Source organism: Hyla sarda, chromosome 11 (assembly GCF_029499605.1).
Source record: "Hyla sarda isolate aHylSar1 chromosome 11, aHylSar1.hap1, whole genome shotgun sequence".
Lineage (NCBI taxonomy): Eukaryota > Metazoa > Chordata > Amphibia > Anura > Hylidae > Hyla > Hyla sarda.
The window spans coordinates 88,050,265-88,072,999 of NC_079199.1; the positions used below are offsets into that span (position 1 = coordinate 88,050,265).

Here is a 22,735-nt window from a genome sequence, read left to right on the forward strand (position 1 = left end):
GTTGTTATAAAAAAGATATATTTAGTTAAATACAATTTTTTCCATCACTACTGCATCTTTTTTATATATTTTTTTTAAATGGTACCCTACGACATTTTATTAATTCATTCATTTTATTAATTAATAAATTAATAATTAAAGTCACGCCCCCTCCCATAGACTTGCATTCAGGGGGTGGCGCATTACGTCATGAGGGGGCGGGGCTATGATGTCACGAGCTCCCGGCTCCAGCAATCAGAACAGCTTTTTTTTTTTCCAAACGCTGAGCAGCTGAGTACCCCTTTAAGTTTTAGGGGTGGGGAAAGAAAAAAAGAGTTTTGTGAACCTGGTCTTTGCCCATGGTCAGAGGAGTTATGTAAAGGATTGGTGCATGAAATGAGAAGGATGGGGCTGGGGGGGGAATGTGTGTAAATGGGTAAGTAACGGGCTCAGTGATAGGAAACAGAGGGGGGTTATTAATGGTACTTATTCTGATTGGGTGACTGTTACTAGTGGGGACCACAGGGGTCAGTTTGTTAATGTAGCGGAGGTGATTGCTTAAAAGAACCAATGCGGTCCATAGCCTCACCTAAGTGATGTAACCACCTGATGAACTGAGAAGTCCCATGACACTTGGCAATTCGATGCCAACCACTGGATCTGGAGGCCGGGTTATTAGGCGTCTGGATGCCATATACTGTGGAGCTACTCAGGTCATCTGGTCAGTCTTCAATGTTGTTCACAAATATCCACATTCTACACTCAATCCCTGTTAGTCTAGAAATTTGGCTTCTCATATACTGCCATCTAGTGGACAAACTACAACACTGTTTTGAATGAATTCACTGACCTGAAGAAAAAAAAAAAAAAGCGAAGATGATTGCCGTATTCTGGCAGTAGGTAGATACTGACTCTTTACACCATTACACACCTTGTAATAATGAGACTCTATGTTATGTGGTGGTCCAGTATAGAAGTGATCCTTCTGTACAATCTATGGTCCTTTTCAGGTGGACTCAGTCCTAGTCCTCTGGCCCCACACTCCTCAGGACTCTGGTTATGTGATTGTTCCTACAAATGGTTAATGTATTTTATCTAGATGTATATGCCTTTAAGTCCTTATGTTAAGATGTGTAACCAAGGAAGGTGCCAGTGACCAGGTGACTTGGAGGTGACCTCTAGGACTCCCCAAAAAGTCCTCCTATAGAAACTAAGGGAGGAGTTAGCTAGCGCTCTTGAGTTCCAGTCTTTGCTGAGTACAGAACAATCAAGCCCTGAGAGTGTCTGGTGTCCTGAAGAGACCCAAGGCCGACCACGCAGCCACGCTTCCACCACCAAGTGCCCCACAGGTGAATGTCAAAGCCTGGTAAGCTACCACAGGGGTGAAGTCTAGTCAGTCATAGTCAAGTCAGTCAAATCTGCTAAAGTCAGTGTGGGTCTGCATAATCCAGTATAAGTCCACTACAAGCCCCAGCGAGCCTGCAAGTCTCCTAAGTCACTGGTCATCTCCTTGGGCCTAACTGAGCTGTAAAGACTATTCCATCTGTCTGCCTCAGTAAAGCTGCCGTTGTTTCGTAACTTGGCATCAGAGTCATTATTTGCCCCGCGCCCAGCCCAGGATCCAGCGGCCATACCTCGGCTGGTGCAGAGGTTAACCACGCCCTGGCGTCACGAATACAAGGGGTTAATGCCCTAGGGTAATAGCATCTACCCTTCATCACACCCTCACCACAGTTATATTAAAGCACTAGACGTTCCAAAGCTGCTGTTGAACCAGTTTTCCGTCTCATTTCTTAGGTTCAATTCCTTTATTTGCAGTGTGCCAGGATTTGGCAATATTTTAGGTTTCACTTTTTAGTTGGCACAGCTGTCATACAGCTCAGAGGGTAAGGGATTCAAATGAAAACCTGGCAGCCTGCACATGTCCTATATTATAAATGTGAAGCCAGATGTGCCATATGCTGCAGTGACCAAGTACCATGGATGTCCCAAAGCTCTTGTATTGTCTTTTTGGATAATCACTATAGGTAGTGGACGTATAGTAGTGCTATATAGTGTCTCAATAGTACTATAGCTGGTGCCATAATATTAGATTAAGATGACGCTCCTGGAAGTTTAGAACAGGCCGTGAATGGTTAGTAATGGCTTGTAATGATGGTCTTTGTTACCCATAATACACCCATTGAATTAAACAATGTAAATATAATGGTAGGAAAGGATAAGTGCAATAGGGATAACAGTACAAATGAAAAGAGACTCCAGTACTATGTTGGGCACCTCCAGCCTTGTTACAAGATGGGATATAGTTGGGCATGAGGCATGCAGGCTCCGTGTGGCATAATGCAGCACATAGATGTTGCCGCTGGTCATGTAGATCCGGCACATTCGTAGGTTGCCAAAGCGGGTTCACCGTGAATGCTGGATTGATTGGCAACAGGACTAAGACGTGTAAAGCCGGGTTCACCATGAATGCTGGATTGATTGGCAACAGGACTAAGACGTGTAAAGCCGGGTTCACACTACAGAATCGCAGACTGGAATTCCTCTTCTGAATTTTCTAAAATCGTCAAATCCGCTCCCTGAGGGTAAAATGCGGGTGAATGGGTTTTCTGTTAACCCATTAACACTGCGGATCTTAGAATTCCTCCAGAAAATTGAACTTGCTTAATGTTCCGGCGGAATCCATGGGGCACAGACATTGAAGTTGTTTTAATGTGAATTCACTTTTATAAAACAAGATCTGTCCCAGTTTGGGCAGACTGTAACCTTTCTTAATAAAATGATTTATTTGGTTAATAAATATATATTTGGCCAATTACTGGCGCCAAATCCTTGTTACAGGGAATGGAACGCATTATAGAAGTGTTGTAGAACTGTACAGCGAAGGATAATGCCCAGTGGACGACAAGGAGAGCGGCGCACATTCGGATTAGAGATATAAATCTAGGCGCAGGAAGCTGTTTATTAGATATTACATTTATTAAGTGAAATATTGGCTTGAGATTTCAGTAAACAGTTGTGGATATGGAAAAGTTTAGCTTGTTTGGACTAGATCTCTCTTCCATGTAAAGGTTAAAGGGGTACGCCGGTGGAAAAAAAATGTTATTAAATCAACTGGTGCCAGAAAGTTAAACAGATTTGTAAATTACTTCTATTAAAAAATCTTTACCCTTCCAGTACTTTTTAGCAGCTGTATGCTACAGAGGAAATTGAAGGTGTCCAAACTTTTGGTCTGTACTGTACATATATATATTATACACTCCAAAACACACCCAAAAATAGACCCCCCCCCCACCATATATTTTAGCACAATAAAGAGATAACGCCAAGGATGAAACCAATTTTCCAAAAAATTTTAATATTTTTTACAATCTCTTTCCATAAGAAACGACAAACATAAAATCTTCATTCTTAAAAAATAAATTAAAAAATTTACAAGAAAACAATGGACACAGTTTATAAATGACGAAACAGCTGGAATACGGATCTCAGAATAGAGAGGAAGATACTCAGCAATATGATTGTAAAGTTCTCACTAAAATTGAGTATACAGTAAGGGTTGGATAACTAGTCCACAGTGTTCTGCCTTGTGCAAGGCCTCAGAGCAGTGTTTCCCAATCAGGGTGCCTCCAGCTGTTGCTAAAACTAAAAACCCCAGCATGCCCGGACAGCCGAAGGCTGTCCGGGCATGCTGGGGTTTTTAGTTTTGCAACAGCTGGAGGCACCCTGGTTGGGAAACACTGCCTAAGAGGGTGGAACATAACAAAGCCAGATGGAATCCATGTCATGGTCCAACCTGCACAAGTCATAACACATTGGATCCGTTTTTTTTTGAGCGTTCCTTTAAGCAATCTCATAACATAATCACCAGTTTCCATGAATATTCCGCAGTCTGTTTTATTACAATACTGACATGTAAGTGTAGTAAAAGTTTTCACGTACATAGTAAAATTTCATACCTTGGTATACATCATCTCCCAGCAAGCGCCTTTCTATACGAGGTGGTACAGGCTAGAGATCGACCGATATCGTTTTTTAGGGCCGATACCGATAATCGGTGGAGGTTAGGGCCGATAGCCGATAACTTATACCGATATTCCGGTATAAGTTATCGGCTATTTATCCCCTCCTCGACACCGCTGCAGGTCATTGATTTAAAGCGGGCGCTTTAAATCAATGCACTGCAGTGGCTTTTGCGGTGCTATAGGCCACTGCTGCCGCCATCACCCGCTTCTCTCCCCCTACCTGTCAGGGTGGTCCGGGCCATCCTTCCTTCCTGTAGTGTCCGGCGGCATTCCGGGTGGAGGGTGCACCGGTCCGGGCTGTCCTTCTCCGGAGGTCCTCTTCTCCACTCCGGGCAGGCTCCGGCCTAGTAGCGCAGCATAGACGCCGCTGCGCAGTGACGCCCGTGCGCAGCGACGCACCTGACGTCACGGCGTAGCGGCGTCTATGCAGCGTACTAGGCCGGAGCCTGCTCGGAGTGGAGAAGATGACCCCCGGAGAAGGACAGCCCGGACCGGTTCACCCTCCACCCGGAATGCCGCCGGACACTACAGGAATGATGGATGGATGGCCCGGACCACCCCCATTACGGGTAAGTTTATTTTATTTTTTTTAATTGACTCGGAGGGTGGGGGAGGGGCCCGACCGGTATAGCGGTATGGGCAAAAATCCATACCGGTATACCGCCCAGCACTACGGTGGGGGGTGCGACGCGGTGGGTCGGGGGGGCGGTCGCACTGCGGTGTGGCGGGTTGGGTGGGGGGGTGGAGCGATCGCGGTGCGGTGGGGGCGGTGCGGGGGGCGGAGCATTATCGGCTTATCGGCAAGGTAATTGCCGATACCGATAATGCCCAAAATCGTGATTATCGGCCGATAATATCGGCCATACCGATAATCGGTCGATCCCTAGTACAGGCCCCCCCGAAATTCTAGCCTGAGATAAATAAAGTGAACATTTCCTTTGGCCCACAACTGTTAGATGTGCTATGAAGTAGGGGTACTCCACTGGAAAACCTTTTATTTTTAAATCAACTGGTGCCAGAATGTTAAACAGATTTGTAAATTGTTTCTATAAGAAGAAAAAAAAAATCTTAATCCTTCCAGTACTTATCAGCTGCTGTATACTACAGAGGAATCTCTTTTCTTTTTGAATTTCCTTTCTGTCTGCTCTCTTCTGACACCTCTGTCCATTTTAGGAACTGTCCAGAGTAGGAGAGGTTTACTATGGGGATTTGCTTCTACTCTGGACAGTTCCTATAATGGACAGAGGTGTCAGCAGAGAGCACTGTGGTAAGACAGAAAGGGCATTTTTTGTGGATCGTACAACAGCTGAAAAGTACTGGGAAGGATTAAGATTTTTTTTTATAGAAGTAATTTACAAATCTGTTTAACTTTCTGGCACCAGTTGATAAAAAAAAAATGTTTTCCAGTGGAGTACCCCTTTAAGACAGTGTTTTTTTTTTTTGAGGTCCCAGAACAGTTATGCATTTACATTAGAGCTATTAGGCCCTGATGCAAAAAACTGCAACAGGGCCTCATGTGCCATTTATAATACTGGTGTCTTATGGGGCAGATGTGCCTTGGGGCCCTGGTGCAACTGCTAACTCTGCACCCCCTATAGTGTTGCCCCTGCATTTAAGGGTTCTATAAATATAACACATTGGCCCAATTTACTATTGCAATCCCGACATGTTTTGAAATTCTTTTTTGTGCCGGAATTGAAAAAAAAATGACGAATTCTCCATATTACTAAGAAAACCAGGAAAAGGGGCGTGGCTGTCAATAAAAGGGGGCATGGTTACAGAAAGGGGGTGTGTTCCCAACATTTTCACAAAAAAACAACATATTTACTAAGGTTTCCACAGAAAATGTGGTGGATTTCAGATGCGGAAAAACCAAACAGATCAGAACATGTGTAAAAAAAGCAAAATGTAAGTGGAAAATGTAGGGAAACCTTAGTAAATACCGTGTAAAAAAATTGTAGGGAATTAAAACCCACAAAAAACCTACAAAACACTCTTAGTAAATCAGGGCCAATGACTTATTAGGACATATACAAAAAAAAGTGGGGTTCCCCAGAAGGGGTTGCCAGAGAAATGGGCCACTGCTATCAGTGGTTACTGTCCTGGAGGCCTAGAGTGGCCGTATATTCTATGTAAACGTCATTATTCGTATGTGTGGCATGGAGTTCTACCAATTTCGTGTGAAGAATAGGACTATATTAAACATTGAAGCCATTTTCCACCATATTGTACAAAGATATGCACCACCGCTCTACAGTATTATGCAACATGAGAACAAATTAGAAAGGGGGGTCTTCATTATGCAGGGGGCTGCCTAGGATTTCCAACTGATTGCCTATCCTTCCCATAGGTCATCAGTGTATCAGTGGGCCTACTGCCCACAGGACCCCTCACTGATCTAGTGATCGGCAGTCAATGGAAGGCTGATGCCCATTTATGGTTTCTTCAGGTCGAGACATTTACTACAGGTCGGTCAAGTAAACATTGATATACGATGTTGAGCCTGCATAAACAAGGTATATGTCAACCCATTGGACCCCTAGAGATCAGCTTAAAGTCCTAGAAAGGCCTTTAAGGCCATGTTCATACTTCAGAATTTCTGCAATTCAGCACAAATTATGTTGAGCAAAGCTGAATTCGGGCAGAATTTCCATGTTCTTGGAACACAGAATTCCGCCAAAATTCAAGCCCCATTGACTTCAATGGGATTCAGCCATGGAATTCTACAAAATATACTGTACATAGCACCTTGTACAGTCAGTGCATGATTAGCTCCCCCCCCCCCATACCATCTATAGTGCTATACTGTAAATCATCCCCTAGCACAGAGCCAGCCTGTTCAGTCCAGTGGACTTTCTCAATAACTAACTATATGATGGCATAGCAAAGAGGAGTAGGTGCTGTCCTGTTATTGGCCAGAGAAGAAAGGGAAATAAAGTCCGGGTGTGTGTATTACTGGCAAACAGCCCAGCTATGGTCTACCCCCTGAAATGTAGAGAATAAGAAGTAACTGAACCATGAAGGGGAATTGCAGGCTCAATAGACTTTGCTGGCACAGAAATCGGGGGGCAGCAAATACACAGTATATACGCTACGTGTGACCCTACCCTTAATGCTGCCCTTACATGATAACTAACTACATAACCTTCCTACCAACCTAGAAGATGACTTCGTCTATGACAGTGATTGTCTGACATTCACAGTAATGATTCTGGAATTTAGTAGAAATTGTAGAGAAAAGGGGTTAAAAGCACCATCAATCCTTCCCTGATAACTAAAATGTATCTGTTGCCTACACATCAGCACTAAAACCAAAACACATCACTTATCAGAGACCTGACCAACATGAATTCAGGACCTGGAGAGGTCAAAATGTCTGACTTCAGTGTGGAGAAGACAGACATACTATAAAATGGAGGTCAGCCTTAAAGGGGTACTCCACTGGGAAACATTTTTCTTTTTTTAAATCAACTGGTGCCAGAAAGTTAAACAGGTTTGTAAATCACTTCTATTAAAAAATCTTAATCCTACCACCAATTTATCAGCTACTGTTATGATCCACATTGCTCTCTGCTGACACCTCTGTCCATTTTAGGAACTGTCCAGAGCAGGATAGGTTTTCTATGGGGATTTGCTCCTGCTCTGGACAGTTCCCAAAATAGACAGAGGTGTCAGCAGAGAGCACTGTGGTCAGACAGCAAGGAAATTCATAAAGAAAAGAACTTCCTGTGGATCATAACGGCAGCTGATAAGTACTGGAAGGATTAAGATTTTTTAATAGAAGTAATTTACAAATCTGTTTAACTTTCTGGCATCAGTTGATTTAAAAAAATGTTTTCTAGTGGAGTAGCCCTTTAATATTATGAGCAATGTGATTTACCAGATAACATCCTGGAGATTTATAGGTTTGTATCACCATTAGAACTTTTCTCCTATCTACAGGATAAATGTTTGAGTTTGTGGGTCCAACCTCTAAGACCCCCCAAGATCTCCCATCAGAGGGGCGGACACGTGTGCTCACCACTAAACTATTTATTCTCTATGGGAGCTGAGCGCTGTACTTATGTAGATATGAATAAGTTCTTATGGTGGGACAACAGCAAAAAACTGGTAAAAATAAAAAAAAATTCTAACAGACGAGGTAAAGCTATTTGGGAATCGACTTCAATGTTAACGGTGAGTTCACAATATTTGTAGTTCACAGAATTTTGTGCCATGTTTGATATTTTTCTACATGTCCTCACCCTGTTTGCCCATTTGTCATCATTCAATTACTAGAAAGAAACGGGGACATAATTCTGTGGTGGACGGCGACAATTAAAGATGAGCGAACTTACAGTAAATTCGATTCGTCACGAACTTCTCGGCTCGGCAGTTGGACTTATCCTGCGTAAATTAGTTCAGCTTTCCGGTGCTCCGGTGGGCTGGAAAAGGTGGATACAGTCCTAGCAGACTCTCCTAGGAATGTATCCACCTTTTCCAGCCCACGGGAGCACCTGAAAGCTGAACTAATCGATGCAGGAAAAGTCAGCAACTGCCGAGCCGAGAAGTTCATGACGAATCGAATTTACTGTAAGTTCGCTCATCTCTAGCGACAATATAACCAACATAACCAACATTAAAGAAGTTCTTCCACCAATGCTGCGTCCATTGTCAGCCTGAAATCCTGTACATGAATAGGTCTACCTAGATTCTACCCAGATAAGTTGGCTGGTAGGTTGGTAGTTCAACATATTAAAGGAGTACTCCGCTGCTCAGCATTTGGAACAAATTGTTTTGAACGCTGGAGCCGGCGCCAGGAGCTCGTGACGTCATAGCCCCGTCCCTCATGATGTCACGCCCCGCCCTCCTCGGTGCAAGTCTATGGGAGGGGGCGTGCCCCCTCCCATTGACTTGCATTGAGGGGGCGGGGTGTGGTTTCATGAAGGGGCGGGGCTATGACATCACGAGCTCCCGGCTCCAGCGTTCAAAACTGTTTGTTCCAAACGCTGAGCAGCAGAGTACCCCTTTAAGGCTTTATTTAAAGGGGTTGTATAAGGAGCAGAAAAGGTCTTCTCCCCGATGCTCCAGCTCCACCCACGGCAGGTTTCTGAAGTATGAGATGAGAGGGGGTGGGTAGGTACCAAGTCACATGGGTACATTCACAACTTTCTTGCCACCATGTTCATTTTTTCCCCCTATAAACAGCTTAACAAATATCTGTGTTAAATGGGTTGTCTGGGGAGTAGAAAAGAAAATATCTGTTCTACCCACCCACTCTGATCTTGGAAGGTATACTTTCGAGACGTGGAGTGTTGGGGAGTAGAAGCCCCCACCCCTCATGATGTCACGTCTCGCCCACTCAATGCAAGTCTATGGGAGGGGGCGTGACGGCTGCCACGCCCCCTCCCATAGACTTGCATTGAGGGGGCAGGGTGTGATGTCATGAGGGGCGGGGCTATGACGTAACAAGCTCCCGGAGCCGGCTCCAGCGTTCGGAACAGTTTGTTCCAAACGCTGAGCAGTGGAGTACCCCTTTAAAGGTCCCTCTCTACATAGGAGTTGGTTATGGCTTATAAAGCTTGTCACTACCTACGGGGGAAAGAAAACATCTAAAAATGACACATTGTCCAGGAATACAAAAACCTGGCAGCTTTCTTCAAGCTGCATATGGTATTGCAGCTCATTCACTTCAAAATCGTTGACCTGCAATACTGGATACAACCCCTGGACAGGTTTGGCGCTATTTTGAGGAGAAAACGTTCACATGGGCGGATTTATTTGTGGGTTACCGGCCGCGTATTTGAAAGTGGGCGGGCTCTTCTCGGCTGTCTGCAGCAGATTTTCCGCTGCGGAAAATCCGCCGCAGACCCTGTTGCCGCCATATAATGTAGGAATTTTCCTCAGCAGAGAAGAGCCAACCCCCTTTTAAATACGCAGCGGGAAACCCGCAAATAAATCCGCCCGTGTGAACGTACCCTAACTGTGATCCAACAAGGACCCAGGGTTAGATGCTAAGAGTTGACTGCAGCGACCGATCAGGTGGCCACTAGGCTTCCTATGACCCTCCTCTAATATAACTGTTGCAGGATTCCTACATTATATGGCGGCAGAAGGAAAATAAAACATAAAAAAAGGGTTTGGAACGAGCACTACTGCTGTTGAAGAAAGAAATCAGGACACCACGGTAGCACAGGACAGTTTATTGAAGTTAAAGTAAAAGGACAACGCATTTCGGCACTAGCAGGTGCCTTCCTCAGGTCCACAAAACAATTGAAGCATAGCGTCCTGTAACCTGTAAGCATGCCACCCTAGCACTACACAGGCTACAGGACGCTATGCTTCAATTGTTTTGTGGACCTGAGGAAGGCACCTGCTAGTGCCGAAACGCGTTGTCCTTTTACTTGAACTTCAATAAACTGTCCTGTGCTACCGTGGCGTCCTCATTTCTTTCTTCAACAGCAGTAGTGCTCGTTACAAACCCTTTTTTATGTTTTATTTTCCTCCTGCCTCCATTGTTTCCGTACCCTTGCGGATACGTATAGGGGAATTTGAGCTGCTCAACTGCCCTTACCGCTCTCCAACCCGCACCCTACCCAGGTGACGTGCAGTCGTTGCGGATCACCCCAGCGAGACATCACATCACTTTGGGTGCAGTGGGTGCTCCATCGTCCAACTGCTTTCCTATTCCACACGACAGAGCGCCCCTCCTTTTTTACTTTCCTTTCACACCTACATTATATGGCATGATTGGTTTCCCAGAAGTCACAGTTGTGGTAAATGACAATATACAGGTTGTTATTTAGCACCGTAAAAGAATCACGAAAGCAAAATCCTCCTCTCCGTGAGTGAGAGAGAGGAGACTATAAAAAGCAAATATACAATTCTGTCTTTAGCCACCTCTCTGTGGGGCCTTGGCATAAGCTGGCGCCCCCCAACAAAGCGCTAAAGAGGTAAATAAATACTGTCTTTTCTGCATATATAAAATATAAAATCTGGTGAGGTGGGGGATCGGGGATGGGGATCGGGGATGGGGACCTGCTCGCTATCGGCTCTCAGACGTCCTTCGTTGCAGGGAGTGGGCACAGGAGGAACAGCATGCTTGTTTGTAATAGGCGTAGACACAGAGCCGAGCTTGTACCACCACGGCACAGTTGTGATACCGATCACGGCAGTTGTCATCTGTATCGGTAAAAAGACAAAATATTATATCAAAGCATTGAAATGAAAAGAACTTACATAGACAATCACATGCTACATGTACATGCAAGTTGTGTAGTTGGCTGGGAGGCTTCATTAGTGTTGCACAAGATATTGTCATTTTCTTCCGGTATTATGTTGGATGTTTGGAAATTTCACTTTGGAATTGCAGAATTGTAAACGCAGCTCTGACGTAAGGATCAGCACAAGTAATGTCATTTAAATCGATACAACTTTACATGTAGGATATATATATATATATATATGTGTATAAACTCATATGGTACTCATAGGTGAGCCAACACTTGTACGTTCACACCACAATTGTGCCTTCTGTGGCATGGATATACCGGCAACCTGTCAAAATGGGAGACTTAATGGCCCCTAAATAGCCAGCTAATAACTACAATTGGATTATTTTCCAAACGTAGACATGTTTTGACTTGTGGTTTGCTGCACTTTAAAGGGGTACTCTGCCCCTAGACATCTTATGGATAAGATGGGATAGGGGATAAGATGTCTGATCGCGGGGGTCCCGCCGCTGGGACCCCTGCAATCTCCGTGCAGCACTCAGTGTTGGTTTAGAACGCCGGGTGCTAGTGGCTGAGGTCGTGATGTCACGGCCCCCTCCCACAGACTTGCACTGAGGGGGCATGGTGTGACATCATAAGGGGGCGAGGTCATGACGTTGTGACCCCCTGCCACCCACTTCAAGCGTTCAGAAAAAATGCTCTGAATGCTGGGCAGTGGAGTAACCCTTTAAAGGGGTACTCTGCCCTTAGACATTATCCCCTATCCAAAGGATATCCCCGCTGCAGCAGCCCGAGGCTAATGATGGGCGGTGCAGGGGACGGGGCATCGTGACATCACGGCCCCGCCCCCTCGTTACATCACGTCCGCCCCCTCAATGCAAGTCTATAGAAGGGGCGGGCGTCTCGCCCCCTCCAATAGACTTGTATTGAGGGGGTGGGGCATGATGTCACGATTCCCCATCCCCTGCACCGCCCGTCATTAGCCTCAGAGAAAATTTAGCTCCGGGATGCTGAGGTGCCGGGCTGCTGCAGGCGGGATCCCGGGGGGTCCCCAGTGGCGGGCCACCCGCGATCCGACATCTTATCGCCTGTCCTTTGGATAGGGGATAAGATGTCTAGGGGAAGAGTACCCCTTTATGGTCTAAGTCAAATGACCTAAACATATTCACTAAATAAAGTCCACAAGGGCCATTTTCTGTCTGTACATGTATATGGTGGGTTTGCATTTTGACAGATGGCCAACCCATCCATGATATAGAGGGCAAAGTCTTGGTATGAATGCACCCTAACTTGTACCTCTTGACCATCCATCAAAACCCTGACTTCACAATATTCTATATCTGACAATTTTATAATTTGCTGTACTACAGCATAAACTCCTAGGCACCAGTAGACAATCTGTAACAGGACTACTGCCTATCATGTGCCATATACAATATGGGCGTCTTCTTATATGGCAGAGCCACTTTTGGAGCCCCTCAGGTATCAGAACAAGGTACAATAGCTATGGTCTTGTACTGGCAGTATATCACTGGTCTAACATACTGCTGTGTCTGTGTCTTTCTTGCAGCTTTACCTACCAGTCTTCTAGATCATGCAGGGTTCAACAAAGTGGCCCGTTTCATTTGGCTCCCATTGGAAACTCTTGGCTATACTTAAAGGGGTCCTCCAGTGAAAAACAATTTTTTTCATATCAACTGGCTCCAGAAAGTTAAACAGATTTGTAAATTACTTCTAATAAAAAAATATTAATCCTTCCAGTACTTATCAGCTGCTGAAGTTCAGTTGTTCTTTTCTGTCTGACCACAGTGCTCTCTGGGGACACCTCTGTCTGTCTTAGGAACTGTCCAGAGTAGGAGCAAATTTCCATAGCAAACCTCTCCTGCTCTGGACAGTTCCTCAGACAGACAGAGGTGTCAGCAGAGAGCACTGTGGTCAGACAGAAAAGAACAACTTAACTTCAGCAGCTGATAAGTACTGGAAGGATTAATAATTCATTTTAATAGAAGTAATTTACTAATTTGTTTAAAGGGGTATTCCAGGATTTTTTTTTTTATTTGACTATGCTACAGGGGCTGTGAAGTTAGTGTAGTTCATAATAAAGTGTCTGTACCTGTGTGTGACGGTTTTCTCACAATTCTTATGTGATTTTCACCACAATATTTATTTTTACCAACATACAAAATGACTGTTGTCTCAGATTTTTCCCAGGTTGCAATGCAGCCGAGACCAGACTCACTAGTCAGCTGATGACAGGGAGCCTGTCTGCTTCAATGGGTGGAGCAATCGCTTGGTGGGAGAGAGATCAATCTGCAACTAATGCATCAGCTGTGGGCAACCTGATTGAAAACCACAGGTCTTTTGAATGGATGCAGATCATTTATGTTTTAGTGGGTGGGGTGGCTGATGTGTGGGAGGGAGGAAAATGGAATTATGGGATTGGTAGTCAAAAAAAGAAAAATCAAACAGGAAATACAAGTTCACAAAAAGCTAGCCACAGTTTTATGGTAATCTCACAACATAGCCATTTAGCCCCAAAACAAGCGCAGATCTTTCATAAGCATGTCCATTACTGTCTGCCAGGTACGTACTAAAATCACCTTATGGTGGAGAACCGCTTTAACTTTTTGGAGCCAGTTGATATATAAAAAAAAAAAGTTTTTCGCTGGAATACCCCTTTAAGGCTAAGTTTCCACTTGTTTTTTTTTTTCCACTGCAGTTTTTGAGCCAAAGCCAGAAATGTATTCAAGAGGAATAGGTCATATAATGGAAGGACTTATACTTCTCCTCCCTTATGGATCCACTTCTGACTTTGGCTCAAAAACTGCAGTGGCAGATGTCCAAAAACTGCCAGAAAAAAAACCAAGTGGAAATTTAGCCCCAAAGAAGCAGAAGAACCATCAAAATACGGTCCACCTTTGTTTCTCCTGAGGAAAAGTCAGATAGGCCAACAGGAGCCAAATAAGTCCTGTCCCGATTCCCGAGAAATCAGTGGAAGTCTCTTTGGATAGACTCCTCCAGACTTCCCATATGTCCAACCATCATGTACTGAACACGGTTAGAACTACGATGTCATAAGCGTTTGTTGGTCTTGGTCCATTCTATGATGATGATAGGGAGGTGCTAGTAATTAAACAGTAAAAATAAATAGATACATGATGGCACCTCCCATTGTCCCTAACAAGACAGGTGCCATGATGCATCTATTTTGTTACGGTATAATGTCGGGTAGATGAAATACAAGATCCCATAACATTGATTTGCATTATCCGTGCAGCATAGTTTAGTTCACAATACACGTCAGATAACACCAGGACACACATGCCACTAAGCTCTGCAACTACAGACGATATCGATTAGGGTTAATTCGAGCAGCTAGATTGATTTTTCTCGCACTGCAAAGCCTTACTGTGGTTTATTAACCTCTTAGCTGCTGGAGAGGTCTGCAGTGTAATGTCAGGTCAAGGCTGGATGGTTCCCTCTCTGGCCTCACCTAGTACAGAGGAACAGGGCTGCGGGTTACATGTTTTCTTCTCATCCGGTTTGGACTCTAGGTCACATTGTTGGCTGTAAGTCTTATCGGCTGCCAGACACCGCACCTCTCTGACCTGCAAACCACCTTCGCAAGACTGTGAACACTAGTGGAATGGAGAAGAGAAGAAAACAACTGAAGTCAACTGCCCACATTTCTATCCATGGCTGCTCATGCTTAAAGGGGTACTCCGCTGCTCAGCGTTTGGAGCAAACTGTTCCGAACGCTGGAGCCGGGAGCTTGTGACGGCATAGCCCTGCCCCCTCATGCCATCAAGCCCCGCCCCCTCAATGCAAGTCTATGGGAGGGGGCGTGACGAATGTCACGCCCCCTCCCATAGACTTGCATTGAGGGGGTGGGTGTGACGTCATGAGGGGCGGGGCTATGACGTCACAAGCTCCCGGTGCCAACTCCAGCGCTCGGAACAGTTTGTAGTACCCCTTTAATCCTATACCACTCACAGTGCTCCAAGGCGTTGTGAACCAGCGTGACCCACAAGGTCCGGCATTACACGACTGTAGACTTGGTGGCTTCTCAAGATGCGCACACTCAGATGCATCGGTCACGTTAAAGTCGGAGCCCATCTTGCTGACACAAATCACATCCCGTCTTTGAGAACCTTCATCACAATCTGCAGAGCACTGCAGAAAAGAAAGAAGGAATAAGACACCATCGGTCCAATTGACATCACATTTTTATACCAATAAACTGAAATAGGACTATATACCTGAGACCAAGGACCGGTGTACCACTTGATTGTCCGCTCACATGGACCACTGTTGCACACACGCATGTCAGAAGGTTTATTTCCTGGGCACCCCTCTTGGGACTCATCCAAGGGAGAACTAGAGAGGCAGAAGACCGAACGGCGTTGGATCCCAGGTCCACATTCTGAAGAACACTGTGAATCATGACAGACAAGATAAAGTATTACATGTCAGACACAATAGAGCTGGATGCACACGTGAAGTTTTTGATACAGATTATTATAATTTTTTGGTCAAAGACAAGATTTCAATCAAGAGGAATGGAAAATAGAAGAACATATACGAATTTAAATAGAGAAAACAGACATGGTCGCACATCCACAACATACACAATGATCTAAGGCTTCTCAGTAACATTTATTAAACTAACAGGTCGTTAGTGTACTTCATAATAATGAAGTGCAAGCCCACTAGCCACGTCACGGGGAGACGCGGCCTTGGGAGTGGTTTGAGTGGCATGGGGGCTGCTCTGCCAGTGGGTCGTTCCCCCTGTAGGCACTGGTGTGGTGGCGGCGGTGGTGGTCGCTGCCCAGTGCTACGCCATTTTATGTTAGGGACGTTAGGGACCCGCTATTTACCAGTGGCCGTGACATGGCCAGTGGGCTTACACTTCATGATCATAAAGTACACTAACGACCTGTTAGTTTAAAGGACATCTATAGTGCAAAATAACTTATCCCCTATCCGAAGGATAAAGGTTAAAGGTTAAAGATTACGGGGGGTCCGAGCGCTGGGGCCACGGCAATATACAGGAAAGGGGGCGTTCCATCCCCGCATGACGTGGCGGCCGACACACCCACTCCATGAATCCCATAGAGATACATGGAGGGGGAGTGTCTGCCACGGCTTTCTGCTGGGGACGAAACTTCACTTCCGGCAGACTGCCGCTGCCCCGTCCAGGAGATCCTGGGGGGCCCCAGCGCTCGGACCCCCCGCGATCTATAACTTATCCCCTATCCTTTGGATAGGGGATAAGTTATTTTGCGCTGGAGTGCTCCTTTAATAAATGTTGCTGAGAAGCCTTAGATCATTGTGCATGTTGTGGATGTGCGGCCATGTCTGTTTTCTCTATTTGAACAGAGGAACATATACACCTACAACCTGTCAAATTGGGATGCAGATGTATACATGCATATTGGCATGGGCCTAATTGACTTCAAAGGCCCAAATGTAGTCATCCAATGACTACATTCATGTCAGTTCCCCCATGCACAGGTGTGCTCCACTTTTGAATCCAAGTACATACCTGCAGGAAATTACCTGAACATAGTCATCAGCTGGGCTATTTATTGTCAATTTAAGTCAATAAGGGCTGTGCCAGGATTCTGATGTATAAGTGGCACAGAGGGCACAATCATAGTGCGAATTCCACCTTAGAGAGAGGGTCTTCAAAAGACAGCACTAGAACAGTTCACAAGTTGTGTGTGGTATTGCAGCTCAGCCCTATTCACCTCAAGGGAGCTTAAAGGGGTACTCCGCTGCTCAGCATTTGGAACAAACTGTTCCGAACGCTGGAGCCAGTGCCGGGAGCTCGTGACGTCATAGCCCCCATGATGTCATGCCCCGCCCCCTCAATGCAAGTCTATGGGAGGGGGCGTGACGGCTGTCACGCCCCCTCCCATAGACTTGCATTGAGGGGTCGGGACGTGACGTCATGGGGGCTATGACATCACGAGCTCCCGACGCTGACTCCAGCGTAGCACAGTCCCATAGACTTGCATTGAGGGGGTGGGGCGTGACGCCATGAGGTGGCGGGGCTATGACGTCACAAGCTCCGAGTGCTGGCTACAGCTTTCGGAACAGTTTGTTCCAAACACTGAGTAGCCCCTTTAACTGTTATACGAACTGTTATACTAGACACAACTCATGGACAGAAGAAAGAAACCATTGTACATGCTGTTTAAGGTAAGTATGAATGGCAATTACTATGAAAATAACTCCACCAAAAATATAGAATTTTGTAAGTGAGTTCTACTTCATATTCTCTTGAATTCAATAATGATGACAAACTCTTGTGACATGACCCAGCAAGAGGGAGGAACGGGGTCCCGAATCTATAACAGGCCCCTATCAAGTATGTGGTACCTAAAGAAATGGTGCCCCCTTATATGTCTTTGCCCCCCTTACGAATATGCCCCTGAACATCACTGATAAAGTGATACGTTGTTGCCGAGTGTCATATGCTATGTCCCTTTTTCACCCTCATGGCTGACATCTCATTTGGGTTATGCCCACACAGGTACATCTCTATCTAATGTACATTTTCCATAAAGTGTATGGCCAAACCGGACAGTAGGGTAAACCCAGAAGAGTATTTATGATTATGTATAGGTCATATAGCAATAAGAACAGGCTTACCGTTGAGCTCCAGTCATTGTGAAACCAGCTCCGGACACAAGGCCCCATATCGCAGACCTCGTTGGTCCTCGGACGGAGGCGGTTGCTGCATTCTCCCTCTCCAACCACATCCCCTTGGTTACTGACACATCTGACATTACGGGTCCTTTGGCCGAGGCCACACATGACTGAACACTGTAAATACAAGAATTGGGTCATTCTGAGGTATATGAGGACGAATAGGATATCCAAAACATATTAAAGGGAATGTGTCACCAAATGTGATTTTTTATTTTTATATATAATTTTTTTTTTAGAAGTTAAATATTTTTTTATAATTTTTTTTATATTTTTGGAAATATTTAAAAAATGTTTACTTGCCACAAAATATGAAAAATACAATTAATTATTAACTTGTCATATCTCCCACTGTTGACCAGCAGAGGGAGCTAACATGAGGAATCTGGTGAAAGCAAGCAACTTGACTGGCTGCTGCAAAATAGACCTCGCCTGTCTACCTTCCTCTTCTGTTATGTGCAAAAGGAGAGGAAGGGGAGGGGGTTTTGTAGTTTTTTCAATTCCACTCTCACCATTTTGTTGGTGTCTGAAGAGTGGTAAAGAACAGACTAGATGTCTCTTGATAGGTCACTGCTCCTCAGGGACTTCATGAAAATGGTGCTGGCTTCCCCTTTCATTTCACCTAGCCTATGCTATGAACATGTGCAGTAAGCAGTCAATGCTTTTCTATGAGATACTCTCAGTCTTAAAGGGGTACTCCTGTGGAAGACTTTGTTTTTTAAATCATCTGGTGCCAGAAAGTTAAACAGATTTGTAACACATTTACTTATATTAAAAAATATTAATTCTTCCAGTAGTTATTAGCTGCTGAATACTACAGAGGAAATGGTTTTCTTTTTGGAACACAGAGCTCTCTACTGACATCTCTGTCCATCTTAAGAACTGTCCAGAGTAGGAGAAAATCACCATAGCAAACATGCTGCTCTGGACAGAGATGTCAACAGAGAGCACTGTGGTCATGATATCAGCAGAGAGCTCTGTGTTCAAAAAAGAAAACCATTTCCTCTGTAGTATTCAGCAGCTAATAAGTACAGGAAGGATTAAGATTTTTTAATAGAAGTAATTTACAAATCTAGAAAGAACTCCGTCCGGCACCAAGGTATGAGGTAAAAAGGCTTGTCTTTATTTATTCCACTGCAGGATACATACAGATAAAGATGTCTGACGCGTTTCGCCCTTTGCAGGGCTTAATCGTAGATAATTGTCTACGATTAAGCCCTGCAAAGGGCGAAACGCGTCAGACATCTTTATCTGTATGTATCCTGCAGTGGAATAAATAAAGACAAGCCTTTTTACCTCATACCTTGGTGCCGGACGGAGTCCTTTCTAGCATAAGGAGTTGCCGGAGGCGGTGCCGGCAGTCCGCAGCACAGGTGCAAGAGGTGTCTGGAGCTGGTGAGAGCGGTATCCATATCCCTTTAATTTACAAATCTGTTTAACTTTCTGGCATCAGTTGATTTAAAAAACAAAGTTTTCCACAGGAGTACCCCTTTAACTTTCTTATGCCCTGTGCCTGCCATAAAGCATCTGTATAGGTGTTGTGAAGTGACACACCACAAAGAGGCTACAGTAATGGCAGCCCCCAGTGCACTCTTTATTAATACATAACATTAAAACTACATTGTCCTAAAACTAGATACATAAATTAAATGCTTTATCTTGATGGAATCATTTTATTTATTAAAAAACATAAAATGGTGACACATTCCCTTTAATACTTTATATATTTTTTTCACATTGTTTCCATTATAGAAAACAACAATATTTTCAGGATTTGGAATAGGAGCCTTCAGTCGTTCTTTACCGTAGTCCAGTTGCTCTGGATCTCCCAGTGGCTACAGATACGCAGTTGGCACGTCTGGGTGACATTTGGCTTCACTAAGCTGCTGCACCTCTGTGGATGTACCATAGTGGTCCGGTTGGCATACATCTGGCGACATAGGACTTGCCGATGCTGTATCCCGCTGCCACATGTCCTGCTGCAGACCGACCAGTTACCAACGTCCCAGCTGAGTGAAGATCATGAAACGACATTGTCAAATTGAGGTAAAGAGACACATTACCTCATCTGTGGGTTTATGAGATTAGAAAAGTCTTCTCCAGAAACAGCGCCCCTTCTGTTTCCAGGTAGGGTTGGCACCTTTCTTGTAAAAAATACCCGCCATGCTAATTTGCATAATTAATTATATATGTGACATCACAGGATACACATATGAGGGGGAAATTTTGTCCTATTCTGAGCCCTATAACTTTTTTATTTCTCCTTATACGGCCTGTATTAGGGCACTTTTTTTGCGCCCTGATCTGTAGTTTTTAACAGTACCGTTTTTGTTTCTCTTTTTTTTATTTTGATTTTTTATTAAATTCAGGAGCTGCAGTTAGTTACTAACTACAACACCCAGCATGCCCTGATACAGCCTGTGGCTCAGCAGCTACCCCAAACGTAAACTACAACTCCCAGCATGCCCTGATACAGCCTGTGGCTCAGCAGCTACCCCAAACGTAAACTACAACTCCCAGCATGATGGACTATATAGTAGTATATAGTATAGGTCAGTGTTTCCCAACCAGGGGTGCCTCCAGCTGTTGCAAAACTACAACTCCCAGCATGTTGGACTATATAGTAGTATAGGTCAGTGTTTCCCAACCAGGGGTGCCTCCAGCTGTTGCAAAACTACAACTCCCAGCATGTTGGACTATATAGTAGTATATAGTATAGGTCAGTGTTTCCCAACCAGGGGTGCCTCCAGCTGTTACAAAACTACAACTCCCAGCATGTTAGACTATATAATAGTATATAGTATAGGTCAATGTTTCCCAACCAGGGGTGCCTCCAGCTGCTGAAAAACTACAACTCCCAGCATGTTGGACTATATAGTAGTATATAGTATAGGTCAGTGTTTCCCAACCAGGGGTGCCTCCAGCTGTTGCAAAACTACAGCTCCCAGCACATAGGACTATATAGTAGTATATAGTATAGGTCAATGTTTCCCAACCAGGAGGCCTCCAGCTGTTTCAAAACTACAACTCCCAGCATGTTGGACTATATAATAGTATAGGTCAGTGTTTCCCAACCAGGGGGCCTCCACCTGTTGCAAAACTACAACTCCCAGCATGTTGAACTATATAGTAGTATATAGTATAGGTCAGAGTTTCCCAACCAGGGGTGCCTCCAGCTGTTACAAAACTACAACTCCCAGCATGTTGGACTATATAGTATTATATATTGAGGTCAGTGTTTCCCAACCAGGGGTGCCTCCAGCTGTTACAAAACTACAACTCCCAGCATGTTGGACTATATAGTATTATATATTGAGGTCAGTGTTTCCCAACCAGGGATGCCTCCAGCTGTTGCAAAACTACAACTCCCAGCATGTTGGACTATATAGTATTATATATTGAGGTCAGTGTTTCCCAACCAGGGATACCTCCAGCTGTTGCAAAACTGTCCGGGCATGCTGAGAGTTGTAGTTCTGCAACAGCTGGAGGTACTGTGGTTGGAAAAATCTGGTATAGTATATGGTGCAACATTCCAGAAGTTGGAGGATTGGTTGGATAAATACTGTCCATTGCATTGCTAGTATTCTGAATATAAAAATACCGGCAGGGTGGCCAAAATACCAGCTGTGCTGGTAAAATACTGGCGTGGTGGTGACCCTATTTCAGGCTACGGCTGGTTTTATAGTTTATTTCCATTAGGCTATATTACAATACCAAACAACACTGGTGCTCTTTCTGGAAAATAAAAAAAGGCCGTAATTTTCTGTCTGATAAGGATTTCCCTACAGGTAAATGGAACAAAGTACGGTATGAAGAAACAGGAAAAAACCCTTTTCGTCGGCGCTGCTCGGATGGTGCAAAAATGTGGATGGTACCCAGAGTATTATGTAACAATATTTTATTGAAACACATACAAAAGGGGGTACAGACAGGACAAGACGCATTTCGGGAGTGAGCCCTCCCTTTCTCAATTGTGGACATATGCAGGACAAGACTGCATATGTCCACAATTGAGAAAGGGAGGGCTCACTCCCGAAACGCGTCTTGTCCTGTCTGTACCCCCTTTTGTATGTGTTTCAATAAAATATTGTTACATAATACTCTGGGTACCATCCACATTTTTGCACCATCCGAGCAGCGCCGATGAAAAGGGTTTTTTCCTGTTTCTTCATACCGTACTTTGTTCCAAGACCTCTGCCGATCCCTGCGAGGACATCGGCCGCAACCCGCAGGCTGCAGCTCCGGACTACCGCTCACTACCCCAACACGGAGGGGTTACATGCATGAACCCAAGTTTCACTCAAGGTGAGCATACTACTTAATCCTTCGCTTTAATATATATCATCGGAATTACACGAGGCGCTGTCCTCCTTCTTTTGCTTTTCTATTTTACTACAGGTAAATGGGACTTTCCAGGTCCACACACACAAGCAAAAGAGGCGATATCGTATTTTAACTCCAGAGACATTCTTGCTATGCTCGTCAATAGATCTACGATTTTTATGGACGTTCTGAAGCCTCCAGCATTCTGCTCTTGGATCAGTATCTAAGGCTCTGCTGGCTACCGATGTACAGCGCATATTCCACCGGGACTCCGTTCACTTGGACCCAGGCAGTGTTTCAACCAAGGCTGTCTGGCATACAGAGCCCTTTCTTGAAAGAAAATTTTGGATGACTTGTACAAATATTGAAGTTAAGTGAAAATGACTTTAAAATGTATCTTAATAAACCGATCTGTATCTCTCTGGCTTTTATGGTTGGAAAATTGGGATCTTACCAAGCCTCAAGCCATTCCTATTCCGCATC

General features: G+C 44.6%; 1 protein-coding gene across 4 annotated transcripts in view; it reads right to left on the reverse strand.

The window, feature by feature from the left end:
* Positions 1-10,465: 10,465 nt before the first annotated feature.
* Positions 10,466-22,735, reverse strand: part of ADAMTSL4 (ADAMTS like 4) — a 190,183-nt gene continuing 177,913 nt past the window's right edge. For 3 of the 4 annotated variants that reach the window (XM_056546340.1, XM_056546337.1, XM_056546338.1), the window contains exons 12-17: positions 19,734-19,938; positions 17,873-18,046; positions 15,475-15,648; positions 15,209-15,388; positions 14,709-14,853; positions 10,466-11,165 (exon numbers count right to left, since the gene is read on the reverse strand). In XM_056546340.1, the coding sequence (XP_056402315.1) occupies positions 11,029-11,165; positions 14,709-14,853; positions 15,209-15,388; positions 15,475-15,648; positions 17,873-18,046; positions 19,734-19,938 (1,015 nt within the window). In that variant the 3' untranslated portion in view covers positions 10,466-11,028. Of the gene's footprint in view, positions 11,166-14,638; positions 14,854-15,208; positions 15,389-15,474; positions 15,649-17,872; positions 18,047-19,733; positions 19,939-22,735 lie in introns of all 4 variants that reach the window. The other variant, XM_056546339.1, reaches the window with a different exon arrangement.